We start from the raw sequence: 19,514 nt of genomic DNA, 5'->3' as shown, positions 1-19,514 counted from the left end.
ATGGCTTATAAAACCTTTCATGATTACAGCTTGGCTTACGGCTCTACAGCAGTTAGGAGCGGTGTGTTGTAGTGCACATCGTAATTGAATTGTGCTGTTCTACCTGTGTACTGCAGCCGCGTTTTGTGAGCTCAGCCTAAAAATCATTTTCCCGCAGTGCACTGTTGGGATCTGCCATTTTCCATCTAGTCAACTTGGGCAGTCAAAAAGCAAATTGCAGTTTGAAAACCATAGAGGGAACAGTGTCATCTTACTGACATGCATCATCCTAAACCTAATAAGACAGGTTCGCTGGCCTTACGTAGACGGGGATTTTTCAGCCAGCGGTGCAAGTTCCTGCAGGACTGAAGCTGTTCACAAGGAAGATGGGGTGGACGCGGAGTACCCCCGCAGAGGACATAAAGGAGCATTACAAAGCCTTTTAAATGTCAAGCAAAATTAGATCTTGGGGAAAACAGGGTCAAAATCTTCTCAGGCGTCTTGCAGTTACTCCGAACCTGTTTTTCTGTTAGTATTTGTGATCGTTCAGGTGCTATCCCTGAAATGTAACTTGGTGCCCCAAATCTGCCCTGGAGTGAGTGTGCCGTAGAATGCTCTACTAAGGCAAGGTTGGTTTGAATACATCATAAGTGATAACCTCGATTAAGAAATGAAGTTCGCGTGGTGCAGTAGTGCTGTGATTTTGTCAGTGACGGGCCTTCCATTGTTTCTGTGTGTGTCCTCCTTGGGCTGGTGGGGATGGCGCAGGCTATGAGAAGTACAATTCTATGCGAGCTGACCCCGCGCTGTGCTTCCTGGAACGAGTCGGTATGCCCGATGCCAAGGCCATAGCTGCTGAGCAAAGAGGAACAGACATGCTAGCAGATGGTGGTGACGGGTAAGAAGGACATTGTACAATTTTAATAAACTCTATGTCAGTATCACATCTATTGGCAGGGTTCAGTTCCTATACTGCACTGTGCACTACATTGCGTCCCATTGGAACTTAAGTGATTTTTACCAGTATAGTCTGTTTATGTATTGTAATGACTAAGCACAATATGTTATCTAAATAATCTGAAACTTATTTGTCTTTTCCAAATGATGACACTCTCCTGCCCACCCAACACCCTCCTCCTTCCACGGCTGTACATTTTAAACACTGATAGAGTTGCTTTTGATGTCAGACCCAGAATTAAAAGTAGCACTAGGCAGATTGTTACTCTTTCCCAAGCCCCCTTCAGTCTCTTGCTTATCAGTATGATTTAAACATTTTTAAAAATTTTATATAGGGGAGAATTTGATAGAGAAGATGAAGACCCAGAATATAAACCAACCAGAACGCCATTCAAGGATGAAATAGATGTAAGAACTTGAGTATATTGACTTTTACAGCACCCGTAAAATATTATACGCCCGTATAAGACTTGTTAAACTTTATAGATAAAAGATATCTTAAAAGATAAAGCAAAAGGAAACCCCAAATTAAGATAATTCTGTTTCTCTCTTTGCTTTCAAGGAATTTGCAAATTCTCCTCCGGAAGATAAGGAAGAGTCCTTGGAAATACGCACCACAGGTAGGGCTCCGTGAAGCCCCTGGGGCAGAGCGAACAAGTGCTCTGCAGGCACCACTCCCCGTTCAGGGACTTCCGCTGCTTGAGGATAGTAGTATCTTAACACGGTGTTTCGTCTACACTGACTCAGCTCTTTTGTAAATAATTTAAATTCTTGTTTATTGTTGGTTTTTCATTACATTGAATTTCTTTGATAAAATCATTTTTTTGATTATGGTCATTTATATACTTATGTTTTACACCAGTTAGTGAAAACTTTTAAGCATCTTAAGAAATATATCTCTTGGGAGTAGAGCGTTTGTTAAGTATCTGAAATATTGCCAGTTTATAGAGAATACTGACATTTTGCCTAACGTAAAATTGTTAGCTAACAATTATGTGGTTATTTTTTATGTTCACGATTGTTAATCTAAGTACCTTACTGGAGATTACCCTTATAATGTAGTTCATGGAGTAAAGTATGTTTCTTTACGTAGGATTGATAGATAAATTTTCTTTTCCTCTAAGGAATTAAAACATATATAGTTTAGGGGCCAACCCCGTGGCCGAGTGGTTAAGTTCACGTGCTCCTCGTTGGTGGCCCGGGGTTTCACCCGTTCGGATCCTGAGCGCGGATATGGCACTGCTCAGCAGGCCATAGTGAGGCGGCGTCCCACATGCCACAACTAGAAGGACCCACAACTAAAAAAATATACAACTATATACTGGGGGGATTTGGGGAGAAAAAAGCAGAAAAAAAATATATATATAGTTTATAAGTTCCATACTAATATTATTCCTTATTTATATTTTAAAAATGAGGGCTTACAATTCCCTTTCCCACACTGTCATTTGAATGTTAATGAGTCATCTTGTTTTGATGGAAAATCCAGTGTATTGCAAGATTGCAGCTACACATTTCAAAAATATTCTTTCCACTTCCCCAGGCAAGCACAGTGAGAGTAATGCTGAGTTAGGCCAACTCTACTGGCCTAACACCTCAACCCTGACTACCCGTCTGCGCCGGCTCATTACTGCCTATCAGCGCAGCTATAAAAGGCAACAAATGAGGCAAGAGGCTCTAATGAAGACTGACCGGCGGAGACGGCGGCCTCGGGAGGAAGTGAGAGCACTAGAAGCGGAAAGGGAAGCTATAATATCTGAGAAACGGCAAAAGTGAGTTTCAGGGTTTTACTCAACTCCTGGTACATTCCTCTCTTCTGTGCTCTTCTAGGCCTACAAAACAGGAATCACCTCCAAGATAATGCCCACCAAAAAAAGCCTCACCACATCAAAGCAGTCTGTGCCCCAGCCCCAAAATAAGTACCATGCATTAAGTTTAGGGCAGAAGAAATGATAAACTTTAAGCCTTTTTACTCAAGTACAGTTCAAGCTAATGTCTTCTTTCTAATAGGTGGACAAGAAGAGAAGAGGCAGATTTCTACCGTGTGGTATCCACTTTTGGAGTTATTTTTGACCCCATGAAACAGCAGTTTGACTGGAACCAGTTTCGAGCCTTTGCCAGACTTGACAAGAAGTCTGATGAGAGTTTGGAGAAGTACTTCAGCTGTTTTGTGGCCATGTGTAGGCGTGTATGTCGAATGCCCACTAAGCCAGATGATGGTAGGTTCGCTCAGTAACAACAGGTCCATTCCAAAGGCCAATCAAGTGAAGAATAAGAGAGTGAACAATTTAAAGCATAGTTGGGTCTTTCCCAAGTAAATACAGTTGTTTTCCTGTTACAGAACCACCCGACCTCTCCTCCATGATCGAGCCAATCACAGAAGAGCGTGCCTCCAGAACGCTCTACCGCATCGAACTGCTGCGGAAAATCCGAGAGCAGGTTCTTCATCACCCTCAGTTGGGAGAGAGGCTGAAGCTCTGCCAGCCGAGTTTGGATTTGCCTGAGTGGTGGGAATGTGGAAGGCATGACCGAGACTTGCTGGTCGGTGCTGCTAAACATGGGGTCAGTCGGACAGATTATCACATCCTCAATGACCCCGAGTTGTCCTTCTTGGAGGCACACAAAAACTTTGCTCAGAACAGAGGGGCGGGTAACATATCTTCCTTGAACCCGCTGGGAGTTGGATTTGGCCAGACTCCTGCTGTCACCTCATCCGCTCACGTTCAGGATGAAAAGGCGGTGGGACAAGCTGAGGGCAAAGCGGAGGAGTCAGAAAACACGGCTGCCCAAGAGAAAGCTGAGGGGAAAGAAGAGGAAGAAGAAACCGACGGTGGGGAAAAGGACAGTAAGCGGGAATGTGGGGCCGAGGCCAGCTCTGTAAAAACTGAACTGAAAGGTATGGAGGTCAGTGCAGATACAGGGCCCAAGTCTATTTCAGAAAAAGGTTCTGAAGAGGACGAGGAAGAAAAGCTGGAGGATGATGATAAGTCAGAAGAGTCTTCCCAGCCGGAAGGTAATGCCTCGCCCTTCAGGCCCCTCTCCTGGTTCCTCGAGGGCAGTTGTGATGTGCAGTGTTCTCATGTCACATGACAGGGCTCTTTTTTTTTTTAAAGGGTAATTAATGTATTATTTTCTTCTACGAAGGGATAAGTTCAGGATATGCTTAGATGTATGTTCTGCTCTCATGTGGCGAACATGATATTTCGACAACTTAAACTCTCAGAAGAGTTTTACAGGCACATAACAATTTCTGCCTTAAGGATGGGGGTTAACTTGACAGTAGTGTATTAAGAATTCCAAGTGATTTTAATTCAGACAGTTAAATGTGAGAAAGAAGAGTGATTCACTGAGTAAATATTGGTAATTATTTTAAATGATGCTTCTTTTATTTAATTTTAATTCAGACGTAAAGGGCAGGAGTAGAATCTGAAAATAGCCAGTTTTCTCTCTAAGTCACAGTTAGGTTGCTGAGGCCGGCACAGAGTCAAAATAAAGCTCCTTGTTGTACTGTTCTGGTGGAGCTGCCGCTTTGAACTTTAGCCAGCACGTTAGCCCTCTTGCCTGTGTGGAGGGACATAGGCTCTTTTGGGTCAGAGACTTGATTGTCATTCAGCCCCCCTCCAAGATACATGCACACTGACTAGCGATGTGACCTCCCTAAGCCTCTGCAGCTTCATCTGTAAGATGAGAATAACACCATCTGCGTGAAAGGGCCATCGCAAGCTTGAAACGAAAGATTTGTAAAATGCCTAATACCATTCTAGCCATATAGTAGGTACTCAATAAAATGGAGCCGATTGGGATTCAAATTTTAAATTGCGTCCTTTCTGAACTTGGTTTTCAGTGACTTTCTGGTTGTGAGTAATCCACATTAACTCATCTCTCAGCAGGAGCTGTCTCTAGAGGGAAGAATTTTGATGAAGAGAGCAATGCTTCCATGAGCACTGCTAGGGATGAAACCCGAGATGGATTCTACATGGAGGATGGAGACCCCGCAGTAGCTCAGCTCCTTCATGAGAGAACATTTGCCTTCTCATTTTGGCCTAAGGTTCGTGGGGTTTTTTATTTTGTTTGTTTTGTTGTCCAAAAAAGAGTGGGGTGGAGGAAATCGTTCTAGCTTGATTTTTCAAATAAGTTTAAGGTAAACTTTAACACAGTGTATGAAGACTGTAGATTTTTCTCATGTTTTTAAAAAATGTTCTGGAAAAGTCCAAAGAAAAAATTCTGTACAATACTTTTGTGATAGGGTAGGAAAGGTGACATGGAGGAATGATAAGAAATAGGACTGTGTGTATGGATCTTTAGCTCCTTGAGATTTTTTAGGTTAGTAATCATATTGTCCAGTATAGTCTCTGGGTTATTCTTTCAACAGACTCACCGTTTGGCAAAATAAAATGTGTGGATCTTTTTAAAAAATATTTTTATTGTGGTAAAAAACATAAAATTTAGGATCGTAACCATTTTTAAGTGTTTAATTCAGTAGTGTTAAGTATATTCACATTGTTGTGAAACAGATCTCCTGAACTTGTCCATCTTGCATGACTGAAACTCTGTACCCATTAAACAGACCCCCTTTCGCCCTCCCCCCAGCTCCTGGCAACCGCTATTCTACTTTCTGTTTCTGTGAATTTGACTACTTTAGATATCTTACATAAATGGAATCATACAGTATTTGTCCTTTTGTGACTGGTTTGTTTCACTTAGCGTAATGTCCGCAAGGTTTATCTGTGTGGTAGCATGTGACAGGATTTCCTTCGTTTTTAAGTCTGAATAATATTCCATTGTGTGTATTTATACACATACGTTTGTGTACATTTTCTTTATCCATTCATCCATCCTTGGGACATTTGGGTTCTTTCCACCTCTTGGCTTATTATAGTGCTACTGTGAACATGAATATACTCGTATCTCTTTGAAATCCTGCTTTCAGTCTTTTGGATATATACCCAGAAATGGGTGGATTCCTGGAGCATATGGTAGTTCCATTTTTAATTTTTTGAGGAACCTTCATACTATTTTCCATAGCACTTGCTCCATTTTACAATCCCACCAACAATGCACAGGGAAAAATGTGTGGACTTTTAAAACTGTGTTGTAGGGGGCTGGCCCCGTGGCCAAGTGGTTAAGTTCACACGCTCTGCTTCAGTGGGCCAGGATTTCGCTGGTTCAGATCCTGGGCACAGATATGGTACGGCTCATCAAGCCATGCTGAGGCAGCATCCCATATGCCACAACTAGAAGGACCCACAACTAAAAATATACAACTATGTACCAGGGGACCTTTGGGGAGAAAAAGGAAAAATAAAATCTTTAAAACAAAAAAACAACTGTGTTTTATTTAGTTTTTTAATCCGAAGCAAAGCTTTCAAATTTAAGACAACTCTATGTATGTGGAAACCTATAGTCTTTTTAACTCAGGAGATGGTGTGCTGTTGACCCATTTGCTCCAATACATTATGAAATAATTCCAAATGTAGTTATCTGTAACCAAAAACAACATGGAAATTACTTTTTTGCCTAACTAGGATAATTTTATAATACATCCCTATGTAATTTGGGTCTGGTTTTCAGGGTAGGGAAATAATCATCCTAATCACCATAACAGGGCTGTCTGGTTCAAAACAAACAACACAAAAATGGCTTCAGTCAGCTCATCCTCAGGCTGGTCTTCCATGGTGTTAGTTGTGTAAGAAACGCTGTGAAATTTTTAACTGAAGAGTGTACTATCAAAGAGGTTTTTTTTTTTTTGTATACCCCGGGTTCCCTCGTTATGCTAATCTCCCTTATTGAGTATAGAAGGGAGTTTCCCAGATCACTCAAAAGGTCTATAGTGGCAGGCACTTTTAATCTATGGAAACTGGGTCTAAGAGCTGTAATTAGAAATTTTTAATGTACACGCTTCAATGAAATTTGAAGTGATAATAGGTGGGGAATGCAAATTGACATTCCTTAGGTGTTCCTGGGTTGGTGCCCATTTCGTAATGCTGAGCTTTATTAATAGTGACGCTAATGGTGTCCACTTCCTGGGACAGACTGCAGTCCAGCCTGTGGATCTGAAGCACCAGCGCATCGAGCAGCTAAATGCAGGGTTCCATTGTTATCTGCTGACATTCGCCAGCAGTTCTTTAGCTTGAATAAAAGTTACTTTTAAGATATGGGGACATTTTAGAGGTGGTGGTTATGTAATGTTTTCTAATTTATGTGATTCAGTGTTTGTCATTGAAAAATATTAAGTTTTCTGGATTGGAGCCACCTTAGGACCTTAAACCAGAGCAAAGCAGTTTTGGTGGATTTTGTTTATTTACTTGTTTATTTGTCTTTTGTTTTCATTTACTTTTTGTCCACTGATTGACTTTGAAACCTTTTATACTCTTTAGCCTCTTGATGGAAATATTTATCTAGTAATTTTCACCAGGTCTTTGTTACGGTTTCGTGTGACTTTTCCTCCCCCTCCAGGATCGAGTAATGATAAACCGATTAGACAACATCTGTGAAGCAGTGTTGAAAGGCAAATGGCCAGTAAATAGGCGCCAGATGTTTGATTTCCAGGGCCTCATCCCTGGTTACACGCCACCCACCGTGGACAGTCCCCTGCAGAAGAGGAGCTTTGCCGAGCTCTCCATGGTCGGCCAGGCTAGCATTAGTGGGAGCGAGGACCTCACGACTTCTCCTCAGTTGTCAAAGGTAAGTTAGAGCAGTTTGTTTTTGCATTTTAAAGGTGCGCTGTCTAAATCTTAACTTAGTTCGAAAGCCATGTTTTGCTAGTTATGCTTAGAAGTAAGATGGCCGCTGTTTCCTGAGCTGTTTTCAAGAGTCATGAATGTTTAATTTCTTAAGCTTCTAGTTCTTTATTTCTGAAAGCCAGCCGGTACAGCAGATACAGTTTTGGCTCATTATTTTGTTGGAAATTTTCAATAGGAAGATGCCCTCAACCTCTCTGTCCCTCGCCAGCGGAGAAGGAGAAGGAGAAAAATTGAAATTGAGGCCGAAAGAGCTGCCAAGCGGCGAAACCTCATGGAGATGGTTGCCCAGCTGCGGGAGTCTCAGGTGGTCTCAGAAAATGGACAAGAAAAAGTTGTAGATTTATCAAAGGCCTCAAGAGAGGCAACAAGCTCTACCTCAAATTTTTCATCTCTTACTTCAAAGTTTATCTTGCCTAACGTCGCGACACCAGTGTCTGATGCCTTTAAGACTCAAATGGAACTGCTCCAGGCAGGTCTGTCACGCACACCCACGAGGCATCTGCTTAATGGCTCCCTGGTGGATGGAGAGCCTCCCATGAAGAGGAGGCGGGGAAGGAGGAAAAACGTGGAGGGCCTTGATCTGCTTTTCCTGAGCCACAAACGGACGTCATTGAGTGCAGTAAGTTGAGGAGCTCACTCCCATTGTGTCTGCCCACATCGACAGCCGGGGTCCCTGCACTGCTGACGAGGCTGGGCTGTGTCCCTCTCAGTGAGGTGCCGTTAAAGCTGGCTTCTTCCACTAAAAAGTAGCATTACAGTGCACGAGTCAAGGTTCTGAGCTGGAAAATTGTGTTGAACATTGATACAGATCACTCGGCCTGAACCAAATGTAGCTAGAGGATCGATTCTTCCCAAGATTCTGATGTATTGATATTCTCAGAAGACTAGCCCAAAACAAAAACATGTTCTTCTGAGCCTATGATCATTATCTCTGAATTCTTGAGGTGGAAAAAGCTTCTGCTCTTAAAAATATTGATATGTTTTGGGCCTGCCGTTTATTAGATTAGTATAAGTGTTTAGTTTCAGACTTAAGATTTATGTTTGTATGCACAACCCAGTGATTGCAAATTCTCCTCTCTCCATGGCTAGATATTTAAAAAATCTCAACCTGGCTGTGCGTGTTTAGGCTTGAATGCAATGTATGTGCCAATGAATTTTGACATTTTCTTTTTCAATTCAAAGGCAATGAGTGCAGTGTAATCAAAATACCCCTCTTCTCTAATCTGCTTCAACCACACCACCTAGAAATGTGCCACCTAACTGATGACGAGGTTTTTACCCACAGAACCTGATTACGTGCAGTCCCTTTTTAAAGGGCTAATTAGTACTAGATATCATAAGCCTGTCGATTTGAAACCCTAATCAGCGTAGTAATGCTGGGGCTCGCTGTCTGCGCCTGAGGAGCCGGCGCCCCAGGGACCGTGGGCCTTTCCCCTGGGCAGTGGGACACAGTTTAGGAAGCACTGAAATTTCAAGCCGAGGGGAGACATTTGTTTCGGTATGTTTTTCCTTATTCCATCCCTATTACTATTTATTCATTTTCTATTTCTTGAACCTAGAGAAGGCTTGATAACTCAAAAGGGTAAGAAAAGGTGTGGTTGAGTTAAAGTCTGGAAATGACAAAATAGCATGCACTGGAGTTTGCCACCTGGTGGGATCTGATTAAAACAGAAGCATCCAGGTGGCTAAAAGTTAATATGCCGGATTCGTTATCAGTGCATCAGTCATAATAAGGGTCATTTTTGATGAGCATGTCATTACTTTTAGAATCCTGTGAAAATACACTTTGTAGTGCGTCAGCTGTGACTGGTTGTTCCAGAAGTTAAAAAGCCGTCTCTGGAGTGTGGTCCTCAAAGTCGCATCACCAGTGATTAGCCTTCCTGCTTAAAACCACCTTAACACTTTGATAGATTTTGTTCACTGGAAATCCTTTCTCCATAAACAGCAACAAATTGGGGAGTTTCTGCAGCTCACACCTCTTTTCATTTACTATTGTGTTTAATATTTGAATCACGGCACGTACTTGTCTGCGGACCAAGTGTCAGGAATTGTTAGTGTGACCCACGTGCTGTTTTCCTATTGCAAGTACACGTCCTGTATTAAACTTAAGACTGCACATTCATTTCACGTATTTTAAGCCATTGCCAAGAATTTATTGATATTTTTCTTTTACCAAAGTCACATTGAGCAGCCCAGCTCAAGTCTGAGAGAACTCCTAATAGATGGAGAATGTATTTTTAAGTTTTTGGTGTTTTTTGTTTTTTGCTGTCAAATGTTGAAATTTGGGGATTCCTCATTTGGTGTTGTGGAGGGTTATGTGTGTGCACATAAATACAAGGAAAACGCTGGTTGCTTTATAAATAACCTGAGTAGTGAGGAGGTAAAAGGGTTGGGAGTGTTACTTGTTTAGAACAAGACAAATCCTAAAATCTTGTATTATGGTGAGCACTCAAACTGGAGACCACTTTGTGCTGCCATGAAAAGTAAGGGTGCAGTCATCATGCATTCTGCAACATCGTAGGAGTTGTCCCTGCCCCCTGTGCCAGGCACTAGGATGCGAAGAATAAAGGCCTGACAGGTGCTTGCACTAGAGAACTCAGTGTTTAAGATGGGTGACAGATAAATAATAATATATCATAGTTGTGGGGCATGCCTGGTGTACTTTGTGAGCCCAAAGGGGGAATGGGAATGGAGGGAGGAGGATATGGGGAGAAACAGATGAGGAAGTTTCCCTAGAGATGGTAGTACTTCAGTTAAGTTTTGAAGATTGTGTAGGAGTTGGTCATTTGAAAAGAGGAGGCAGGGAGAGCATGCGCAAAGGGACTGAGGCCAGAGAGAGCCTATCATGTTCCATGAACTAAAATTATTGGCCAGGGAATTTGGTGAGAAGGCGAGGTTCAGCAGAGATGAGCTTGGAGACAAGGTAGGATGCAAATTGTGGAGGGCTTTGACTACTGTGCTAAAGAACTTGGATTTTATCCTGAAGGTGATAAGGATTCAATTATCCAGATAGTTTAAGTAGGGTAGCGATGTGACCTAATTTTTTGAACTAGGAAGAGTGTATTTTAGAAACAGACTGCAGGATAGCAGTGTGGAGGTTGGATTAAAGCAGCATGGAACTGGAATAAGGGAGAGCGTTCGGAAATACTGCAGTGATGTGGGTGGGCAGTGATGAAGACCTGAACCAAAGCTGCAGCAGCAGGTCTGGACAGATGACTGACAGAGAAGATGTCTGGAGGTTGAACTAATAGAGTTTTGAGGACCAGTAGCTGGATGATGGTAGAGTCTAGACTTCAGTTAGACTTGATCTTTTTGGTGTTGCCACACATCCCTAATACAGAATATTGTACTACCAAACTACTAACAAAATTGTACTGTTCAGTGCCAAAAAGCTACGTATAAACTGGCTTTTGGAACAGCCCAATTACTAATTCTACAGTGTGAAGAATGATATTAAAGTTTCATTTTCTGCTTTGATAGATGTTCCAAAGCTGACATTGTTTCAAGTAATTTTTTTCCCTTTTTCATCAAAGATCCATTGTGCTAGGATAGCATTTTCTTGGGCTAGGACATTGTCAGAATCTCTCTTCATGTGAGAATTCAGACCCTTGTCAACTTTCTGCAGGAAGATGCTGAGGTGACCAAAGCTTTTGAAGAAGATATAGAGACCCCACCAACGAGAAACATTCCTTCTCCTGGACAGCTAGACCCAGACACGCGGATCCCTGTTATAAATCTTGAAGATGGGACTAGGCTGGTGGGGGAAGATGCTCCTAAAAATAAGGATTTAGTTGAGTGGCTGAAGCTGCATCCTACTTACACTGTTGATATGCCAAGTTATGTACCAGTAAGTATTACAAAGTTTAGAATTGGGGGAATCTTGCTAGGATAGTCCATTACATTCTCCCATACGACGTAGAAAATCCTCGGTCCCTCTGCCTGTTGCTTGAATGTCTCCTCATCTCAAACATTTCCCAGTTTTTGTCATTGTATATTCTTCATGCAAGAACCTGACTCCAGGTCTCTCCTACATGAAGGGCAGCCTTGTAGTCATCGGAAGATGCTTTTTGCCTATCATGCATTTCCTTACCTTGTCTTTCTACCACCAAATAGACATGATTTCTTCAGTTAATCGTTACATGACACGATTTCCAGGTGATCTCATTTTTAAGATAATACTCATGAATGCACTTTAGTTGGTCTCCAGACCAGGTCTCACCAGCAGAGAATACTATGAAGCTGTTACTTGCAGAGATTTGACCAGCTAATGCAGCCCAAGACTTTACTAGTTTCTTTTTTAAGCAACTGCACTTATGCCTTATATTAAACGTTAGACAATATCTCCAGATGATTTGTTACATAAACTGTTTGCTAGCTGGCAATGCAAATCTTGTACTTCCTATACGTAAGGAAAACTTAAATGTAAGATTTTACATGTTATTTTGTTGAGTTCAGCCTGAGTTGAGTTCCTGCCACTGAGGATGCCACCTTCTGCAGAGGTCCTTGTATGCCTTGGGTCGGTTCTTCTCGTGTACAGTCTTGTGTCACCAGATGTGATTTCATTCATTCAAGTCACTGACTAGAAATTAGCAAAGGTATTAGAAAAAGTTTCCTTAAAAAATACCAAGACTTGGTTAAACACTTGAAGAAAAGACTTGAAGTGGGTTATTGATAGACAAAAGAAAAGCAAATTCTCAGCTTACGTGTTCTTTTAGTTCCTTAATGTATAGGAAAAAAATAGGAGTTTTTCCTTACTAAGAAAAGTATGGTTTCTAATAATTAAAACGATTTTTGAAATTTCCATAGTAATTAAACATTACTTGACTGTCCTTTTTGTCATTTATATAGGAAAGGGTAAGTACTAAATATGTATTTTTCTTTTTTGCAGAAGAATGCAGATGTGTTGTTTTCCTCATTTCAGAAACCGAAACAGAAACGACACAGATGTCGAAACCCTAATAAATTGGATATAAACACTTTGACCGGAGAAGAAAGGGTGCCTGTTGTCAATAAACGAAATGGGAAGAAGGTAAACTTTAGGAAAGAGAATTGATCGCTTTGTGATTTCTTATCCCAGAGAGAAGTGTTTTATCCTGACATCTTTTATGGGGAAAAAGAATCATATTTTTTCCAAACTATATGTATATGTGTGTGTGTGTGTGTGTGTGTGTGTGTGTGTGTGTATAGATATATGGATTGGGGAGGGAAAGAGGAAGAATTTGTATATTTTTAAGTCATTTCTCAAATGCCTCTCCCCAGATGGGTGGAGCTATGGCGCCTCCAATGAAGGATCTGCCCAGGTGGCTGGAAGAAAATCCTGAATTTGCAGTTGCTCCAGACTGGACTGATATAGTTAAGCAGTCTGTAAGTACAAACTCTGCATTTCTGTCAAGAAAGATATCTATAGAAAACTGTTTTCCTGAATTTTTCTGTATTTTTCTATTGGTTATTAATTATTCAGTTCGAACTTATTCTTAGCTTAAAGGAATTGACATAATACATCATTTTCAAACATCATTAATACATCATCATTTCTTGTGTCAATACATCATTAATCTAAAGTGGATTAATTTGGCAGCTCTGATTTAAAAGGATTGTATGGCAGTGTACATTCCCAGTCTTGGAGGTAGGCTTCCTATGGGTGGAATGCCCTAGGTAAACCCAGTTAACAGCCCATCTCTGGAATGGAGTTTATGGTGGTTGAGATAATTAAGATTAACTGTAATTCTGATTTTAAAATACAATATATAACAATTCTGCCCAAAATATTTTTTTGTGATCAGTTTCTTTTTAAAATTAATTTGTTAATGATGTGTTGATTCTTTTTTGTTTGTTTAAATTATGCAGTGAAATTGCTTATTTTTCTTTGGGTGTGTAGTTCTACCAGTCTTAACCAGTCTTAACACATGTAGTTTTGTGAACTGCCACCATAATCGGAATGCAGACAGTCTCTTCACTGCCCCGAATCCCATTGTATTCTTCTCTTCCACTACCTCCAGCCCCTGGCAATAGTAGAGTTTTGTCCTTCTGAGGATGTCAGATAAACAGAGGCATAAAGTACGTCACTTTTTTGAGATGACTTCTTTCACTCATCCTTCGGAGATGCATCCAAGTGGTTGCATGTGTCAAAACCCTGCTCTTTCTCATCCCTGAGCAGTCCTCCACTGCATGGGTGTCCGCCCGGGTGTAGTTACTCATCACCTGTGGAAGGACATCTGGGCTGTTTCCAGATTTGGGAAGTTATGAGTAGAATGCTATAAACATTCATGTACAGCTTTTGGTGTGAACATAAATTTTTGTTTCTCTAGGGTAGATACTAAAATGTAACTTAATTAATTAAATTTTCCATGTTTTCAACCACCCTGATATATTATTTCTCAAGTTAGTTATAGATGCAGATAACTTGACATTTACCTCACTGATAGAGTAGCCTTTAACAATTTTTCTGCAATTCACCATAGTTCAATGAGCTAATGTAATGCTAAAATACAGAATTTTTGCTTTCATAAGCTTTATCATTAAGCCTTTAGAATGGAAGTAATTCTATATTTCCATTGACAATGTTAATTTTCAGATTATCCCAAAGGCCCACACTGAAATTTAGTTTCCCTTAGCAACTTTTATAGCCACTGCTTGCGTCTGCGTTTCCCTCAGGGTTTTGTTCCCGAGTCGATGTTTGACCGGCTTCTCACTGGACCCGTGGTGAGGGGGGAAGGAGCGAGCAGAAGAGGCAGAAGGCCCAAAAGCGAAATCGCCAGGGCGGCCGCCGCTGCCGCTGTGGCCTCCACTGCAGGAATCAACCCTCTGCTGGTGAACAGCCTGTTTGCTGGAATGGACCTGACAAGCCTTCAGAATCTCCAGAATCTCCAGTCTCTCCAGCTGGCAGGTCTCATGGGCTTCCCTCCAGGACTGGCAACAGCTGCCGCTGCCGGAGGCGACGCGAAGAACCCTGCTGCCGTGCTGCCCCTGATGCTGCCGGGCGTGGCGGGCCTGCCCAACATGTTTGGATTGGGTGGGCTGTTGAATAGCCCTCTCTCCGCTGCTACTGGAAACACCACTACTGCTTCGAGTCAAGGAGAACCGGAAGACGGCACTTCAAAAGTAGAAGAGAAAGGCAATGAGAACGAGGAAGAGAACAAAGACTCTGAAAAAAGCACAGACGCTGTTTCGGCTACTGACTCTGCGAATGGATCTGTTGGTGCTGCTACTGCCTCGGCCGGATTGCCCTCCAACCCGCTCGCCTTCAACCCCTTCCTCCTGTCCACCATGGCTCCAGGCCTCTTCTACCCATCCATGTTTCTACCTCCAGGACTGGGAGGGTTGACACTGCCTGGGTTCCCCGCATTGGCAGGACTTCAGAATGCTGTGGGCTCCAGCGAAGAAAAGGCTCCCGATAAGGCCGAGGGGGGCACCTTTCAGGAAGAAGAGAACCTGGAAGGCAGTGATGCCGAGGAGAACCTGGATAAGACTGCAGAGTCCTCCATCTTAGAAGACGAAATAGCACAGGGTGAAGAGCTAGACTCACTTGATGGGGGGGATGAAATAGAAAACAATGAAAATGATGAATAACCAGTACCAGTTCCAGTTAAAGTGTTTAAAACTTTTGACAAGTGGTAGTCCTACTGTTTACACTCACAGTTAATGTTCATACCTAGTTTTATAAGCTGTTCTGTAACATAGTGTAGCAAAAAAAAAAAGTCCAAGTCATGTTATACAGGTGTGTCAAAAGGTATCTTGGTCATTAAGTATTGTGCAGTGCATTATTTATTATCCCTAGGAGAGATGAAATTTGAGAGGTGATCATGTCTTTTTAAGGAAACTTACATAATGCTCTGCTTTTTTTTTTCTTTTTCTTTTGGTACCATTGGTATTATAATACAGAGCAATTTGTAACTGAGCGGCACTAATGGAAGGAGGTGCTGCTCAAAGGAAGTATGAAGTTATATATTTAATTTTTTAATTTTAATTTTTTTGCTGTGAAGGTCAAGATGAAATTTGCCGTACATATCATACTTGCTCATTTGTTTCCCTTTTTGACTGTATGGGGTTCCCACACTTGTGCATACACACACATCCATACACTCTGACAATCTCCACGTTAGTGTGAACGTCTCTGTCTCGAGGCGCAGCAATAATAAGGCAGCTGTTGAATGTGAAGGGTCCCTTTGGAAATTAACCTACTGGAAGGGTTCTTGCCAGACAGAACTACAGTTCCATTGTCTCGTGGTCTTGTAATGCACTGGTATAAACAAAATAAATAGATGAATGAATAAAGAGTGAGAGAAGAGAGAATCAGGTACCTTTTTTAAATTAAAGGACTTTGTTACTTTAGCCACAAAGCTAAAACAGCATTACCTCAGCTCTAAACTAGCCTTGAAGTTTACAGACATGACTTTGTAAATGTATTGTTTTTCTTTGTTGTGATGTCCTTTTATTTTTTTCTTTGAAAACTGCTATCATGTAAGATAAAATGTAAATTGCTGCCAACTGTAGTAATGATGCTTTTAATAAAAGTGACCCATGATATGCAGAGATGTAATTATAGAATGTAGTATGTAGGGGAACTGGTGTTCACTCTATTTTTTGTATTCGCAATAGATGCAAATACAGCATTCTGGCCTTTGTACGGTTTCTTGATATATCCTCTTGTACTAGATTAGCTGTTAGTAATACGCTAAACTGATTGTCTTCAGACTAGACGGGAAGAAAAACCTTAAATTACCTTCACATAATTCCACTCCAGATATCTCAACAGAACCACACACAGAAACCTCCTATTTAACTCCCTCGAAAGGGCATCTGAGACTGAGAATACTTAGAAATGTGTGCAGCGTCTGATAATGTGGTACACTAAAGAACAAAAGGGCAAAAGAAAAATGAGGCTTTAATAGGCACAATATCTGGGTCATTTATCCTTGGTTAATGGGTAGAAAAACACAATGCCGGAGTGTCAGCAAGGGACACAAAGGCACTCTGGTGTCCTGCAGACCAGTGCTTGATGCCAGAAACTGTCTGTGGAAAACCCGTGTGGAATTAAAAGGGACCCACTTAAGCGTGCGCGTGCGCACATGCATACACAGGCCTGGGAGCTGCTGGTTTGTGCACCCCTTTATGACCTTTGATATTTGAGGTAAAATATCATTTGAGATACACTGTATTCACCTTTTTATGTCACCTGGACAAAGCCACGTTTCCAGGCTGTTTAAGGGGAGAGGGAGAGATGTGGATGGCGTTGTTGTGTGTATGCTGCTTCCCTCCGCGCCCTCCCCCTGTACACATGCAATCCATCCCTCACCCAGGTGTTATGACACAGGTTGTCTAAATTTGTCTTAGACAGTGAGATTCAGTTAATTTATATCCCAAGATAAAAATGTACCCATTATGATCCCATTATGAAAGGAGCAACTTGAAGCTTCCACTCTGGCCAACCTATGGCAGCTTTTATCCATTGTCTTTACTATTATCTCTTGAAAGTTAACAAATGGGTGGTGTGCATTGTAGGGAAGTGCCTTTAAGAGAATATCTTCTGAAATGGAATTCTTTGAATGGAGTTCCAGATCTGCGCAAAGTATAGGGAATTTAAGTATTTAAATAACCAAGATATTTTAAGCCTTAAAATAAGACTTTAGGTAGGGAGAATGTGTTTAATAAAATGAGTCATAAAAGGGTCTTTTTCTAAAATTCTTTATGGTATTGGAAGTTTTCCTATGACCTGTGAGTTGAGCATACCACATGACTCTGTCTCTGTTAGAAGAAAATGCTGAGAGCAATGATCTTCAGAGCGAAGGCCTCGCTTGCTTGTGGCCAGAAGGAACCCTGAGTAGACAGATGGATCAGTGGGCAGCTCTGCACTGTCTGGGTTCATTGGTCAACCCGGCTTTAAAGTCACTCAGATTTCCATGTTGGAAACTGCATTTTCTTTTCTGCTAATGGAATGAATTCTTGATGTTAGGTCTTGAGTTTACTTAAGTAGGAAATATTTTAATCTAGTCTGCTACTTAATAACGAGTGTTCACTGTGTGTTGGTGTAAAGTAAGCCCTGAGGTGCTAGGGCTGCTCCTGTCTCTTCTCTGGCTCCTCTGTCAGACGGGCTGGTCTTCCAGGAGGAAGCGGAGACCTGGGGGGTTGAGTAACTGGCCAACAGGAAATACAGGAACTGGCTTTGAACCCAGGCAGTCTGACCTCAGAGCCTACTGACAGTCTCCTAAAATACTGCACTTGTAGTCTCTCGCAGAAAATTAGTATATAACGATGATTTCAAGTGTTTGGGGCTTCTATATTTTTACGTTTTTTTTTCCCCCTCAACCCTCTATAAGGGATCTGAAGTTTCAGGTTGGAATTGAGAGAAAGTCCATATGAAGTAGAGCCTGGAACAGTATGAGCTTTGCCTGGGGAAACTTGAGTCCCAGTTACCTCATTTATATTAGGTTTATCTTGCCCCATGAATATTTCTGTATTCGTTTCTATAAAGAAATGAAGTCTTTAAAAAAGATGAGCTTACTCAAATAAGCCTCAGAGCTAGTAAATTGCAAACTAGGTGTTGAACCAGAGCGATGGAACTCCGAGACCAGGCCCTTAACCGTGGCGCTGGTGTACTTCACATTCATCAAGAAACATTTGTTGAGTGCCCTGCGAGAATATAGCAAAGAAAACAAAGCAAAAATAGACTAGTTCCCTGATGTCATGGAGCTTATCTTCTAGGAGGAAGAGACAGGTGGTAAACAGATTATAAATAAAATATTTGTAGATGGTGGTGGAGTGGTCAGGGAGGAGCTCTCTGCGGAGGGGCATCTCTGCTTACCCCTGAGTGATGAGAAGCAGTCGCCAGATGAAGAGCTGGCTGGAGAATGTTCCAGGCAAAGGAAAGAGCTAATGCAAAGATCCTGAATAGAGAGCTTGGAAGAAGGGAGGGCAGAGAGCATCTGCCTAGAAGAATTGGGAGGCAAGGAACCAGGATGGCCCTGGTGGAAGGTTTGGATTTCCAGGTAAGGGCCGTAGAAAGTCCTTGGAAGGTTTTATGGAGGAAAGCGATATGATTATATTCTTGTTTTTAAAATAAATAATCACTATGGCTCCAGTGAGAAAGAAAATGGTTTGTAAAGAGGAGTCAGGAATTCCAGCTGGGAGACGACTGCGGCAGCCTTAGGTCAAGGTCGTGTGGGTAGTAACGGAGATGGAAAGCAGTGGGTGGGTTTGGGATTTATTTTAAAGAAATAGAACCTGCAATTTAAATTGTGTGAATAATTTGAATTAACCCTTCAAGATTACTCCTACTGATAATACATCCAAAGGTAAAAACAACAGATGAGAAATGTTTGCTGTTTTTTGGTTTTTGGTTTTTTTTTTAAGAATTCCATGATTAGTGTTACAAGGAAAGATACTGGGAACAGAAATTTGTCCTTCCATTCCCTGTTACAAAATTAGCTGTTTAGTTCAATGAAAAGTATTTGTTAATTATCTTTGGGAAGACGTGTTAGAAATTACTTCTAACCTCAGGTAGCGGAGATAAGAACACGTGTGCGTTGCTGAAGTGATTGTGTGTGGTGACCATCACTGGGTCTCTACAGCCGTGAATAAATTTAAATTAGGAAGCAAAACAAGGTAAATGACTTCTAACAAGCACTTAAAAGTTAGAATATATCTTATTCGTTCAACTTGGCGCTCTAATGAGCAATTTTATGTATTTTTCTTAGCACAAATAAGATTTACCACCGTTTTATGGACGTTTTATAGTAAAGTAAACTACATTTGGCAAAATAGATGAATAAATTGCCTTTTAGAATATTTAATCTAATGTAAGACTCCTTCAGTGAAAAGTTTTTCATCACTGAATTT

General features: G+C 41.4%; 1 protein-coding gene across 10 annotated transcripts in view; it reads left to right on the top strand.

The window, feature by feature from the left end:
• Window positions 1-16,305, top strand: part of CHD7 (chromodomain helicase DNA binding protein 7) — a 183,126-nt gene extending 166,821 nt beyond the window's left edge. For 7 of the 10 annotated variants that reach the window (XM_070630529.1, XM_070630531.1, XM_070630530.1 and 4 more), the window contains 13 exons: window positions 748-877; window positions 1,272-1,344; window positions 1,499-1,556; window positions 2,480-2,708; window positions 2,947-3,155; window positions 3,278-3,949; window positions 4,824-4,984; window positions 7,393-7,620; window positions 7,855-8,298; window positions 11,305-11,526; window positions 12,568-12,708; window positions 12,939-13,043; window positions 14,334-16,305. In XM_070630529.1, coding sequence (XP_070486630.1) covers window positions 748-877; window positions 1,272-1,344; window positions 1,499-1,556; window positions 2,480-2,708; window positions 2,947-3,155; window positions 3,278-3,949; window positions 4,824-4,984; window positions 7,393-7,620; window positions 7,855-8,298; window positions 11,305-11,526; window positions 12,568-12,708; window positions 12,939-13,043; window positions 14,334-15,248 — 3,587 coding nt within the window. In that variant the 3' untranslated portion in view covers window positions 15,249-16,305. The remainder of the gene's footprint in view (window positions 1-747; window positions 878-1,271; window positions 1,345-1,498; window positions 1,557-2,479; window positions 2,709-2,946; window positions 3,156-3,277; window positions 3,950-4,823; window positions 4,985-7,392; window positions 7,621-7,854; window positions 8,299-11,304; window positions 11,527-12,567; window positions 12,709-12,938; window positions 13,044-14,333) is intronic. The other 3 variants (XM_070630535.1, XM_070630533.1, XM_070630534.1) reach the window with 3 other exon arrangements.
• Window positions 16,306-19,514: the final 3,209 nt, after the last annotated feature.

This window comes from Equus przewalskii, chromosome 8 (assembly GCF_037783145.1).
Source record: "Equus przewalskii isolate Varuska chromosome 8, EquPr2, whole genome shotgun sequence".
Lineage (NCBI taxonomy): Eukaryota > Metazoa > Chordata > Mammalia > Perissodactyla > Equidae > Equus > Equus przewalskii.
This window is presented reverse-complemented; position numbering and strand designations above follow the sequence as displayed.